Source organism: Alosa alosa, chromosome 18 (assembly GCF_017589495.1).
Source record: "Alosa alosa isolate M-15738 ecotype Scorff River chromosome 18, AALO_Geno_1.1, whole genome shotgun sequence".
In the NCBI taxonomy this organism is placed as follows: Eukaryota; Metazoa; Chordata; class Actinopteri; order Clupeiformes; family Clupeidae; genus Alosa; species Alosa alosa.
Window position 1 is genome coordinate 30,455,616 of NC_063206.1, and position 15,146 is coordinate 30,470,761.

Consider the following 15,146-nt stretch of genomic DNA (forward strand, 5'->3'; position numbering starts at 1 on the left):
CTGGTAAGGAAAGCTGGCTCTGCAGTGGGAGCTGAACTGGAGTGCATCACTTCAATATCTGACAAAAGGACCCTGAACAAACTGATCAACATCTTGGACAATGAGTGTCACCCACTCCACAGCACTATTGTTAAGCAGAAGAGCCTGATCAGCTGGAGACTTTGCTCACTGCCTTGCACAACAGACAGACTGAGGAAATCATTTGTCCCCAGGGCCATTGAACTGTTCAATGCTTCACTTAAGGGAAGAGGAGAGATAGACTTCTCTGCATAGTCTGTCTGCCTCTTCACCCCCTCCATGTTTGGATACTGTCTGTCCACTAGCCACTTTTACCACTGTCTTTCTGCCTCACTGTTTGCGTGCTAATATTAGCACATATGCATAACCCCTCTCTCCATGCCACAGCCGGACTGTGGCCACACTTTCATTAATAGATAGATAGATAGATAGATAGATAGATAGATAGATAGATAGATAGATAGATAGATAGACTTTATTCTGCCACTGTTGGACTTACTCATTTGCACTATCACCATGACACTCATTCACACAGAGCACCTTACCTTACTATGCACAGAGAATCACAGACTCAGTCCCTGCCTCAGTCATTGCAAGCGCCTCTTGATTAATCACCCACTATGTGGATACTGTTTTTAGAATTGATTTAGATTAAGTGTTAGTTAGTATAATTTGTATTTTAGTATATTTAGTATATTCTTTATCTTCTAATTTCCTTATTGCTTAGTTGTGTTTTTTATATTATATACTTTTAATTACTTTTTCTGCCGTTAGTGAATGTGTGTGTATTGTCTTTATGCTACTGAGACCTTGAATTTTCCCCTTGGGATCAATAAAGTATCGATCGATCGATCGATCGATCGATCGTAGTGTCCATTATCCTTGACATACATAACAACAGAAGGTTGATGGTAAAACAACTCCATTAATTGCAGAGGGAGTGTTGTAGATCTTGTTTGTCGTGTACATTTGTTAACCTATCCTATTATCGTCTGCAGGAGAGGATCCATGTTGAGCACAGCTATCTTTGTGTATGCTGCCACATCTCCTGTCAATGGATATTTTGGAGGAAGTTTGTATGCCAAACAAGGGGGTATGTGTATTTTTTCAAAATTTCAAACTTTAGTTTAGTACATTAATTGGAGGAGTTAACTGAACTGTTTTTTGGGTAAACGATGAAATGGCTTATACTGAAAGCGCAAAGGGCATGGCACCACATCAAAACAAATGACTTTAAAACGCTGACAAGGCTCAAAATAGCATTTGACTTGTGGTAGTGTGGAGTGGTCCCTACACACAAATTGAAGCATTGTAAACTTTAGATGAGCTTGTTGATGAACTTGACGCCCTACTGTCTTCCATTCCTGAGAATGACTGTCCCATGCTTGTCCTTGATAACATGAACATCCACATGATAATCCAAGCTCTGTGTCTCTCATACATTTCTTTGAACTACAAACTATGAAAGTTTGAAGTCATCCTCCTCAAATAGACCCTAGGTTGTACAACGGGTCCACACTCCTCCAACTCACAAAGCAGGTAGAGAGCTTGATCTCATTCTCGCTCGAACCAGTGACACAGATACCCTAACAGTTACCCCTCTGCACCACTCCGACCTCTATTTCATACAGTTCAATGTGTGCCACGTGGCACCCATAAACTTTTCTCCACCTTCAAAACTCTACTCAATCTTCCACTTCCTCCACCAGCTACCAACCTCACAGCTGACATCTTTGCGTCATTCTTCACTGACAAGGTAGCAGCCATCATTAGTCAGTTCTCTGAACCAAGCAGTCACAACCTACCTCCACAGGCAAAGGACACATCAAAGAACCCTACATACAGCAGTCCAACTACATACCCTCAGGCTGTCACTGGTGCATCATTTCCTTCATTCACCCCTCACTGAGAGTGAGTGAACTGAGAGTTGTCTAAACTTCTAACATGTAGCTGCCCTACTACATGCCCACTAGACCTTATTCCTACCAACCTCCTCCAAGACATACATCACACCGGCACATGCAATTAACCCTTCACTGGCCGAATTACTCTCAAGGAATGATCTCCTTAACCCTAACCAGTCTGGGTTCAAAAGTGGTCACTCCACCTAAATGGAGTGGAGTTAAAATCTGCCAGAGCAGCAACTCAGTCCTCAGTTCTCATCTTGCTTGACCTATCAGCTGACTGACACGGTCAACCACCGCATCCTACTATCCATACACTCAAACATGGGGATTTCAGGCAAAGCGCACTTCTGGTTTGAATCCTACCTCACCGAGCATTCGTTTAATGTGTCAATGTTTCACTGCCTTGTCACAGGGGTGCCCCAAGGCTCAGTGCTGGGGCCCCTTATCTTTGCTGTGTACACTATTGGGCCCAATTATCCACTCACATGGCTTCTCATATCACTGCTACGCAGATGATAAACAACTAGCTATCCTTCCCCCCTGATGATGCCACAGACTTGACACGGTCTCACACTGTCTCTGACATTTCCGCTTGGATGAAAGAACATCACCTCCAGCTAAACCTCTCTTAAGTCTGAACTGCTGGTCTTCCCAGCCAAGCAAACCATACATCACCAACACCAACATCAAAACTGACACCCTCTTACACCTACCAAGTTAGCAATAGATTGATGACCATCTAACCTTCTCTGACCATGTTGCCTCTGTCGCCCATGGCAGTTCACACTATTCAATATAAGGACAATTAGACCGTACCTAACCCAACATGCCACTCAGTTCCTAGTACGGACCATGGTTATCTCACACCTTGACTACTGCAATGCCCTCCTCACAGGCCTTCCTGCTTGTTAACAGTTAAAACTGTTACAGATGCTCCAGAACGCTGCGGCCCGTCTGGTCTTAAATCAACCAAAAAGGGCACGTTAGCCCGCTGTTCATTGAGCTCCACTGGCTTCCCTCAGCCACCAACATCAAATTAAAGTCACTAATACTGGGATAGAAAGTGATTGCTGGGTCTGCTCCCACTTAAGTGCCCTCCATAAAGGCTTATGTTACCCCTTGGCCGCTGCGCTTCTCCAAGGAACGCTGTCTGGCACTGCCGCCCCACACACTTTTTTCCATCAGTGGTCCCCCGATGGTGGAACAAACCGCCAAGTCCCATCAGAGTAGGGATGTCGCTCTCTGTCTTCAAAAAACTCCTGACAATACCTTCTTTCCTAGCACTTCTGACAACCTCACACACCTGATACACTCATACCACACTCTTCCCTCTCTTCTCCCCTCTACTACTACTTCTACTACTTCTCCACCTAACCATACTTTGACTAGTACTTAGTACACGGGCAGCCGTGGCCTACTGGTCAGCACGTTCCTGTAACCGGAGGGTTGCCAGTTCGAACCCCGACCAGTAGGCACGGCTGAAGTGCCCTTGAGCAAGGCACCTAACCCCTCACTGCTCCCCCGAGCCGCTGTTGATGCAGGCAGCTCACACCCGCCGGGATTAGTGTGTGCTTCACCTCACTGTGTGTACACTGTGTGTTTCACTAATTCACGGTTTGGGATAAATGCAGAGACCAAATTTCCCTCACGGGATCAAAAGAGTATATATACTTATACTTATACTTACATGTAAGCACTCCTATCCTCTAGTAATAGTATTGACAGATGGAGTGGTTATTCCTAGCTATAGTCTCCTCTGCACTGAAGCTTAAATGTTATTCTATATCTGTAGCTCTGTAGCTTAATTGTTAAAATGCTTAATTGTTAATAGCCTATGTGTCATTCTATTGCTGAAGCTCTGTAGCTTAATTATTAAAATGCTTAAATGTTAATAGCTTAAATGTTCTATCGCTGTAAGTCACTTTTGGATAAACACGTCTGCCAAATGAATAAATGTAAGTGTACAAAAAAAGTTATGATATGGACTGTTCATGAAGTCAGTTAACTTAACTCGTTTTTTCCGTTACCGCCATCTAGACTTGTTGCCATCAGGCCCATTCGATTTTGTGAAGTGCTGTGCAGATCTGCGCAGCGCTGCATGACATCAAATGAGCCTACTAACTTATGTAATTTTCCTTAAGATGGCGATGACCAGAAGGCGAGTTAAAGACTTCATAAATAGTATTTTTTATCATTTTTCTATACACTTACAAATAGCTACCGGTATTTGTTTTGATGTAGTGCTATGCTCATTGCACTTTACTATAAGCCAGCTTGTTGATAATGTAAAAAATGGTCTAGCTCAAACCTGTCTGATTTAACATATTTTTATACCCAAATAAAATGTTTAACTCGTCATCCATAAATAGAGCCTAGGTTGTTTTTTGTACTTCGGATCATTCCTATAATTATACAGCTAATGCAAGCCATCATATCCATTGTATGACATGTCCTCTGTTCTAGGAAGGAGATGGATAAAACAGATGTTTATAGGGGCCTTTCTAATCCCTGCCATGGTGTGTGGTGTTGCATTTTTCATCAACTTTATTGCCATCTACTACCATGCCTCTCGGGCCATCCCTTTTGGCACAATGGTAAGTCCAAATCAGCCTTACAGAGCTGCTCTATGTACGTTTTATTTATCTGAATTACAATCAAATAGTCAAACAATTATAATAACATTCATGCACTTGCCATGCCAGCATGTACTAAGATTGGGAACTGCTGGACTTTCACATCAGAAGAAATTAAAGGAGAAATCAGCGAGTTTTCACATAGATCTCCATTTCTCAAGGTCACCGAGTTCTGATGGTACAAAAAAATGAAAACAATCGGTTTTACCTAGCTCGAGTTGCTACAGCACGACAGTACTCAGTGACTTCAAGAAGCAGAGATCTGTGTAAAAACTCAATGGATTTCTCCTTTAACAACAGAATCAATACAAACCACACCCTGAAATTTGACTGACGTCTGACTTTGAAAAGGAGCGGCAACAAAAGTAATTTTTGTCAACATGGTCTATAGATGTTGTGTACCAAATTCAGAAGTGGGGGTGGCTGGGTGTGTTTTAATCAGTAGCATCCAAAGAAAATTACATATGGAACCTGGGATATGGCCCATAACCTAAAAGTACTTAATGTAGCACCCCCTAGAGTTGAGCGGTCGCTGGCAGGATTTGAACTTGCCTACCAAGTTTGGTGCCTGTGTGACTTGTACTTCTTGCTGCCCAATCACTGTTAGGTAATTGGAAGAACAATATAATAATCCTTACAAAAACAGTAGTCGTAGTAGTTGTAGTCGTAGTGCCAAATTGAACATTGTGCAATATGTTTTTGTCATTTTTACAGGTCGCAGTGTGTTGTATTTGTTTCTTTGTCATTCTTCCCCTCAATCTGGTTGGTACCATTCTGGGAAGAAACCTGTCTGGTCAGCCCAACTTTCCCTGTAGGGTGAATGCGGTCCCAAGGCCTATCCCAGAGAAGAAATGGTAACTGAGTAAATGCTTTGTAATAGTTACCTGTTTGTATATGTACAGTATATAATATAATATACCGTATTTTCCGGACTATAAGTCACACTTTTTTTCATAGTTTGGCTGGTCCTGCGACTTATAGTCAGATGCGACTTGTATATGAAAAAAATTATATAATTGAACATGTTTTTAAATGTTAATTTATATTAACTGACATGAACCCTACATGAAACATTACCGTCTACAGCCTAGAGAGAGCGCTCTCAAATGCACAAGTCCTGTGCACTTTCAGTCAGAGATTAGTGCTTGTGCTATGCCTGAAACACACGTGCATACTTAAATCCTCAAATGGCCGGGATTCTATTTATAGCCGGGCCTCAGATTCGGACAAATAAAAGCCAGTATAATTTTGTTTCAATTTAACTCATAAAAGAGCTCTTTTTAATAATTTATATTGTTGGTTGGTTTAATATTGTTGTCTATGAAAAGTCATCTTCCCACACCATGAGTCTCCAACACGTTGCTCTCAAGCTACCAGTCGCATGCAGCCCCTTTCTGAGCTAGAGGCTAAAGCAATAACCTACATTTAAACACAATTGTTGCTACCAGGCATCAGCCTACGAATTTTAAAAAAAAAGTAAATCATGCATAATTTAAAAAAATAACTAAATTTAGGCTATCTTAGACCTTTTTGGCTATACGGAATACGGTTTCACTTGCAGCACAGCACACGTTCCATGAATGAATGAAAGCGGATGCCTTATCTCGCAATAAGCGGATGGAAATCCCAACACTCTTTCATACATGAAACTTAATAGTGAATCATTAAATACCCCACAGATTTCAGTGGTCATCAGTCCCGATATTTAGCAATATAATCAAACAGTCCAAACGTAAATCAAATCTCAAATTGAACATCTGCTTTTGATAGCCTACCGGTATGCCGCTCCAAACGAAAAGTAGGCCTATGTCTCACAATAAAACGCAAGAAATAAAGCCCTATAGCTGATCGCTGTTTTGCTACTAATTATCTTTCACGTAATGAATATGCACAGATAGTGAAAGTAGGCCTACTATGCGCTCCGTGTCTGTAGCTGTCTGTTCACGTCCACAATCGATTTATAACGTTCCTCAAATGGAGAACACATCCATGTTCTCTCGCGTTATAGGCTGTCATGCTTCTGTGTTTGCAAAATTCCTGACTGTTCCTGATCGCTAAACGTTTGTTGATAGCGTTTGATGCAGAAGCACCTATAATTTGACTTCAGCGGTGACAAATCCTGCTGAGAGAGAGAGCAACGAGAGAGAGGGGCAGCCCCAAAGTGGTCTTGCGCGCGCGCGTGTGTGTCTCTGCATGGGGTTCGTTCGTCCGTCCAGTCAATAGTCCCGCATTCAGGCCGCGCCATTATTAGATTAATGTCAGACAGCGCTGTAAAATCTGTGGGAATTTCGCGAGATTATGATGGCTAGAGTTATGGACTTTTATTAGTATGCTCAATACTTTGTAATAATTTATAATAATACCCTAATCCCGCTAAAATTTAGGCCCTGGTTAATGCGATCTTTTTTTTTTTCTCTCGCTCTCTTTTTCTCTCAGCATGTTCTGCTGCCAGTTTGTGCCAATATATCATCCAAAAAAAATGCTTGATTGCATTGCATTTGCCACATTTTTAGCTAAATTTTAATTTACCACATCAGTATTTTGTTCAGTGAATCTTTTGTAAATTGCTTTACAATAATGCCGGGCCTTGTCAGCAGCCTCCAGCTTGCCTCTTGCCACTATTCACTCCTTCTTCGTCTTCAACATTCCTGTAGAATTCTCAATATTTTTGGCCTCAATGTGTCCAGTTACATAGTCTGTCTGTTCTTAGTCTTGGATTTTGTGAAATAAATTTCTAAATATCACCTGCTTGCTGCAGCTTCGCTCTGCACGTCCTTTTAAAACCGTGATCTTTTCTCTCTCAATCTCAAGCATTTAATCTGCTGCCGGCTTGTCTCTCCACATCGTCCAAAATGCTTGATTGCATTGCATTCTCCACATTTTTACCTACATTTTCATGTACTACATCAGCATTTTTGTTCATTGAATCTTTTGTAAATTGCTTTACAATTACAGTCGGGCCTATAGGCCTATTGCTTGGCTTGCCTCAGCTTCGGTCACATCCTTTTAAAACCGTCTTTTTCTCTATCGTGAGAGTTTAATCTGCTGCCAGCTTGTTACTTCACATCGCCCAAAATGCTTGATTGCATTGCATTCTCCACATTTTTAGCTAAATTTTCATGTATCATATCAGCATTTTTGTTAAGTGAATCTTTTGTAAATTGCTTTACAATTACCGTCGGGCCTAGGTCTATTGACTGGCTTGCTTAAGTCACGTCTAAAACTGCATCTTTTTCTCTCTTGTGAGCATTTAATCTGCTGCCAGCTTGTGACTCCACATCGCCCAAAATGCTTGATTGCATTGTATTCTCCACATTTTAGATACATTTTGGTGTACCACATGGCATTTTCTTTCAGTGAATCTTTGCAATTACCTTCCTGCCCTCCTCTTGGCTGCCTTCACTCCTTCGTCTTCATTAACATTAATCTTTTTGGCTTCAATAATCTAGTTACATAGTCTCTGTTTTTGGTTTTGGAATTTGTTAAATACATTTCTAAATAAATGCGACTTATAGTCCGGTCCGACTTATATATGTTTTTTTTCTTGTTCATGACGCATTTTTTGACTGATGCGACTTATAGTCTGGAAAATACGGTAATATAATATAATTAAGCAATATAGCACGAGTGAGAGTGGGGTTGGTCATGGATATTCCCACGGGTGTTGTTCGGCCGTAGCCACGAGGCCGGAGGCCGATTATACAACAATTCTACCACAAACTAAATAATCTGAAAACACCCGAATATTGTTTGTGAAAACACCCCAATATTATAAAAGCAATATAGCACGAGTGATAGTGGGATTGGTCATGGATATTCCCACGGCTGTTGTTGCCTGCCACCACTCGCCTCCGCCCCCGGGCTACGGGCCGAACAACACCCGTGGGAATATCCATGACCAACCCCACTCTCACTGCGTGCTATATTGCTTTTATACAACAATTCTACCACAAACTAAATAATCTGAAAACACCCCAATATTGTTTAAAAATGTTAATTTCGACGCCGTTCAGACGCATCAAAAAATAGTTCCCTTTTCAGCGCCTTGGTTGCTAGGTAACCAACATTCCAGATCCTCGTTCTACGGTCTTTGTGGTTTACACGGTCTTCTTGAAAGAAATGTTGAAAGTCGGGCTGAAATCACATTCATATCTAGCTTTGCTGCATGCATTTTACAAGGACACTGGGCCATGTCATGTATGGGACATGGTACTGCAAAAAAACGGAAACATAGCCTACATTGCAGAACCACTCAACTTTATTAATTTATGGTGAATAAATGTTAGACTACTGTGCACAGCCCCATATGTTTTTTCTGACACGATGCTACGTGCGTTAGCAGCGGTTAGCTAACTATGCTAACGTTAGTTATCTACAAGTCTCCTCCAAGTGACAATCATATTATAGGCCCTACACAATGCTGGCAATGCTGAGAACAATTAGCATCCTCGTTTATCTTACTTACATTGAGTTGACTGTGTGGCTTAATCCACAGATGTGGTGAAGCACTGTTTCATTATGGTTTGCTAAGGAGTAACCCATTGCTTAAAATAGCGGAGAGCTGGGATGAGAACATTGTGTCAAATCGCATTGTATCGCGGAGTGATTTATTATTAGCTGTGCAAAGTCTGAGTTGAAATGTCCAGGGATATTCCAACTCATGGAATGTCTCTCGGCCAATCAGAAACAAATAAATAGTTCCATAGAACCCAATTGTTGTATAATATAATATATATATATTTACCTATTTTTCTTATGCTTACCAGGTTTATGGAACCGGCTGTCATTGTTTGTCTTGGTGGCATTCTACCATTTGGGTCAATTTTCATTGAGATGTAAGTGTCAATCTGTATTTGATGAAATGCACTATTTCATCAGTGTATTGAAGAAAATAATGTATATTGTGTTTGAATCAGTGGTGGACCGTGCGTTCAGTGGTTAGGCCATCAATGATGACTATTTTTTGACAAAAAATAATAATAGGGGGCGTTCCGGGGGGGATACCCCCAGAAGATTTAAAATTTGCAATTTTAAAATGTGCAGCGTTAAAATGTGCAATTTCACAGTGGGGGGAAAAGTTTTCTCTTTCTTACGCAAATCTTTGTAGCACTCTAGAATCTTCATTAGACAAACCATTAATGTTCCGAGCTGAATTCCGCATTGCTTAGATCTTTATTAAACGTCCCACATACTCGACGCACCTGACCAGTAGCGCGACAATGTGACGTCACAGAAGCGCCGTAACCATTTATACTCGCGCGTGGTGGTCGTGACACTAGCTGCAATATTCTCCTGAACAGAGGTGTCACTGTTATTAAAAGACTAACGCTAACTACGTTACACAGCAGAAGAAGCTGCAGTAAGAAACACTAGTAGCTACCTAGCTAGCCTCTGTGATGGTACTTCAGACTTTGGTTGCTACTATTCACAACTACCATCATCATTATCATCTAGTTTCCAAGGTGTGTGCACAGGTAGATAGATAGATAGATAGATATAAAGATAGATACTTCCCGAGGGAAATTTTAATAATTTAAACAGTTTAGTTAGCTGGCTAGCTAGCTAGCAGCTGGCTGAGTTTGTGTAATTTCCTGAAGTGGAAAGAGATTTTGTTCAGGCCTTAATAGATATCCTTTGTTTGAAAATAAATCGTTTCTATTTTTTCCTCTTAATTCCATGTGTTGCAGCTCACTGGTAACTTTGTTAACTTATTCACGACTGTAACAAAACACTGCAACTCTCGCTCGCCCTCGAACTAGTCCATCTTCCTGTTTCCGCCTTGTCGCGCTCGTCTGAAAAAAAATGAGTGGTGCGATCCTGGCGCGCCAGCAAGATCTACGTCATTTTGACGTCACATTGTCGCGCTACCGGTCGGGTGCATCTAGTATGTAGAAGCCCTTACCCGGCCATCATCCTTATCAGCAGAAAAGTGAATAGGCTGCTAGGCTACTTATTTAACACCCATATTCATTACAATCTGCTGTCTGCTACTGTCCGGTGAAGACGTGCAATTTAGTCCATGTCATATTGAAAGTGAACACCAAGTGCGCTCAAGTATGGGTTTGTGCAGACTATTTTGAAATATTTAGGCTATCGGTTGCCTAACTTATGTTCATGACTTGCACGCACATATGGCACTGCCACAGGTCTACAATGATGTGTCCAAATCATTTAATAGTTTAATCTGACATCAGCAAACTTGCTTCAGACTGTTTGTAGGGCTCTCCTATTTAGCTGTAGGCTAGTTTTAACGTTAACGTTACAGTGCAACCGTTTTAGGTTGTGCTGCTGCTGTGATTACTCAAAAGCTACCGGTAATGTGGAACTATAGTAAACTATCCTGTTTGCCAAACATATTTATGAGAAAGTGTCTCAACAAGAAAGTGTCTTAATGTAATTGCCCTATGCTGCTACTAGGCTACTGCTTGTTGGCTATTTCAGAATGTCTGATGGCCACGCCATTGGATTTCACCAATAATGTCCACAAAACGTAGATATATAAAAAGTCAGACTAACTAGCAGGGCAGGAAACCAAGGCAAATGACAATTTTCACACATATGCCGATCCAGACAGCTTCACCAAAGCCACATGACACACAACTTCAAGCTAGCATACAGTCTAGTGGTAACCAAGCACTGCGGTTTCCAAGCAGCACAAAAACACATTTTTATATAGAAAAGGGCCAGATCACAAGCATGTCTATGTTATCAAATAAACATGAAACAAAACTTACCAATTCCTAGCTGACGTTATGTGCATCTCGCTAACATGTAGTCCAGTTGACACTGTAACGTTAACATTACATTATATAATTTTGCTTAATGAAGGCATCAATATATATTTTTTAAAACAAAAACGGTCAATATACTGTCCATAACTATAACCATAGCCATGTCAGTGTGACATGTACTTTTCCAGTGAATATCAGTCTGACTGACAGACAGAAGATACCCACGAAGTTCCACAAGTCAAATAGATAGCGTCAAAATTCGTGATGAACGGTTCCGGGTATTCTTTTCGAACATTGCAGGCCCAAGTGCAGTCAGTCCTGCCTACCTTGCCATAATAAGTCGATTTGATTGGCTAATCAGTCAGATGTAGCCATCAATCAACCCGAATCCAAACATATGATTTCTAATGGTTGCTTAGGTACCGAAAACGCAGTGATTCCTTGTGAAGGCCTGCTGCGGGCCTTAACAAGGGAAGACATGCGATTGGATAAAACTGTATCGCACGCCCTCACTATTTGTTCACACAATCTGTCAATCAGATCACATAGCGGAAAGCGGTAGGATATGGTAGTAGTCAAGAACGATCGGGAAGGAGAAGCAGAAGCAAATAATAAATGCTAAAGTACAATGTTATTAAAGACACTATTATTTTTCATTCGTTTGAAAATAGTTAGGCCTTCAGAGAAGGCCTTGAAGGCCCTGACGGTCCGCCACTGGTTTGAATGCAATATTCGATATACATTATACATGCTTTACACATCTACTTTTAGCCATGGGTTTTGAGAGATTTTTGACACTAGTTACTCAGTAATCAAACACATTTTCTCTGTTTCTCAGGTACTTCATATTCACATCATTTTGGGCGTACAAGATTTACTATGTGTATGGCTTCATGATGCTGGTCCTGGTGATTCTGTGCATTGTTACTGTGTGTGTGACCATAGTGTGCACATACTTTCTTCTTAATGCAGAAGACTACAGATGGTAAGTACAGTCCTATGAAGAAACATTTATATGAGGGGGCAACTTTGGGGTGGGCATATTGTTTTCTTATCTGAACTTGAATACAACTTTATTTCATATTAATTAAGTTTGTGTAATGAGTCTGAAATTCCTCTCTGCAGGCAATGGACAAGCTTCCTGTCTGCTGCATCGACAGCAGTTTATGTGTACATGTATTCTTTTTACTACTACTTTTTCAAAACAAAGTAAGTATATCATACATTGTTTGAATTACAATAGTTCTGTTATTGGTTGCTTAAAGCCTCTTCCATATACACTTTAGCTCTAACAGGCATAGTAACTACAGCACATAAATCTGGCAGTGTAACATTTGAATGGTCTTTGTGGGGTAAACATTGCAAGTCAATATTAAGGAATGCTATGTCCCCCCAAAATATTGTACTATATATACAATATACTGATTTCTTTTTTTCACTATATTCTGTAATGATTAGAGGATGAAAAAGGTAGTCAAGTGTTAAACTTATGACAATATTCCAAACATTACTTAAGGGATGTTGGACAACATTGCATCAGAAAGTAGAAAATAAATAATGCATGTATGAGGTAGAAATGCCACCACAAAACAAAGCAGAGTGTTATCTTTTGCTACCTAAACACTTCCCTTAATATTAAATGCGTCATACAAAGCAGTCTTCCATTTCCTTCAAGTCAAAGGTAGCAAAGCTGCATTTCTAACTGAATATGGATCATTTTAAACAGATATAGATAATAGCCCCACTAAGTTTTTTTTTTTTTTTTTTTTTTTTTGTTTTGTTTCATCAGCCAAAAGTGCCGCTTAGTTTTCATGATTTCATACAATGGCCCTGTTGCCAAATCGGATGCAGGAGTACCTGACGAAGTTTACTGAACGATAACAAAAACATGTTAAGTGACACAAACTTCTCTCTATAGGATGTATGGCTTGTTTCAAACATCATTCTACTTTGGCTACATGGCTGTGTTCAGCACTGCACTGGGAATAATGTGTGGTGAGTTTAATAATGCCCTATTTACACACAGAATTGCATGTTTTGTTTAGCTGTTAGTTTTAGTTTGTAGTCAAATGCTTACAGTAGCTCTGTATATATTAAGGTTATTGTGTTGAATTAAAATTATATGTGTCCCCTTCTTTTCTACAGGGGCTGTTGGATACATGGGAACAAGTGCCTTTGTGAGGAAGATATACACAAATGTTAAGATTGACTAGTTCAGTCAGTGATATTTGGACACATGAAAGATCTAATGTTTTTTCCCCCAGAGGCAGGCAACACTTGTTTTCAAAAAAGTGATTGTGGTATCTTACCTTGTATAGATCTTACTTCATTTTCTGGATTATTTGCAGTTAAATGACAGAAGTGCACAGAAAAAAGGACAGCAGTGTTTAATTATTTTCTAATCAGCTACTTCCAATCACCCCTTTCCTGCAATATAACTAAGTTCCTAGGGTTCATTTATAAATACGTTAACACATTTCCCTCCTCTTTCTGGCAGATGTCTCACCCACCAACTGTGAACATAGTTTTATTGATGGAATAATGTAGCTCTCTTCAGTGAAGAGGCCAAAGTATATTGAAAGCCTTTATTCTATTTTATGAGACTATCGGAGAGTTGGATTTGTGTTTGGATTCTGTAAATCACATATGATGCATCACACATCTGTAACATTTCCATTGATTAGATATAGTTAAAGTTCTAGTAACATTTTAATTCTGTTTCCAATCTGGTTCAAATTAACTTTAAAGTGACTCATTTGATCAACAAGCTTTCACAACAGAACGCTACGGTTTCTTCATGAGAATAAACGAAAACTGGAAAGGTTTTGTGGCGGACATGCCTACCAGTCTCATTTATACATTTTCTCATCTGCTCAAAGATAATATATGGATGGGGTATATGTAAACAACCTTCATATTGTATGGATCTAGATTCCCAGACTATTTTGATGTACAGATGTGCTAAGGGGGGAGTTTTTTTATATTATTATTGCTATTACTATATTTAGTCTTTTTGGGGGAAGGGGGGTGGAGGCACTATTAGGGAGGTTGGCTTTGTTACATCTTGCCTGAATTTGCATGACATTTTCTCCTTGACAAAGGTACTTCAGAGTCTCTTTTTGGGCCATCATTACATCATAACTTTGCCTATGCCATGTGCACTTCTTAATCCGAATAGTCTTGCACACAGATGTAGTCATAACCATGGGGAATGGGAAGTCTTTGTATGTTTGTGTTTTCCTTTTTTATTGATTTAAAGCTTTAAAAAGCTCTCCATGTTTTGGATGGCTGAATACCTTGAGCTGTCTTCAGTATCAGTGACCTGAATCATTGTCGTGAATGTCATAAGAAATGGCAATCATGCTGATTTTCAACAAACGATACTGCACAAATTGAAGTCAGTGTAAAATTATTTAGATGTTGTTCCCAGGAGTGCTACATTGTGCTTAAAATGTGTTTTATATTTCATGTAAATACAGTAGGTATCTAAAAAAAGGCTTTGCCAGTTTTAAGACAACAGTCCTGATTGTTTAATTTCTATATTCATCTGGCATTTTCCTTGGTTGGCAGGACATTTTAAAACCAGATGTGAACTTGTTGTAAAAAGATGGAAAATAAACCTAATATCTATGTATATAAGATGTGTTTTCTTTTTTATTATGATTTTTTGTACATCTGTAATGCTATTCAGTTATTGGAGTATTGTTCATGTGTCAAGTCATTTGATTTAGATAGATAGATAGATAGATAGATAGATAGATAGATAGATACTTTATTGATCCCCAGGAGAAATTCAAGGTCTCAGTAGCATAGACATCACACACACATTCACTAACAGCCGAAAAAAGTAATTAAAA

General features: G+C 39.9%; 1 protein-coding gene across 1 annotated transcript in view; it reads left to right on the forward strand.

Annotated features, from left to right (window-relative positions):
- The window catches only part of tm9sf3 (transmembrane 9 superfamily member 3), a 61,952-nt gene extending 47,029 nt beyond the window's left edge, over positions 1 to 14,923 (forward strand). Inside the window, exons 8-15 of the mRNA XM_048269136.1 lie at positions 1,017 to 1,111; positions 4,389 to 4,519; positions 5,273 to 5,412; positions 9,325 to 9,393; positions 12,128 to 12,274; positions 12,415 to 12,498; positions 13,208 to 13,284; positions 13,435 to 14,923. Coding sequence (XP_048125093.1) covers positions 1,017 to 1,111; positions 4,389 to 4,519; positions 5,273 to 5,412; positions 9,325 to 9,393; positions 12,128 to 12,274; positions 12,415 to 12,498; positions 13,208 to 13,284; positions 13,435 to 13,502 — 811 coding nt within the window. The 3' untranslated portion in view covers positions 13,503 to 14,923. The remainder of the gene's footprint in view (positions 1 to 1,016; positions 1,112 to 4,388; positions 4,520 to 5,272; positions 5,413 to 9,324; positions 9,394 to 12,127; positions 12,275 to 12,414; positions 12,499 to 13,207; positions 13,285 to 13,434) is intronic.
- The last annotated feature ends 223 nt before the right edge of the window (positions 14,924 to 15,146 follow it).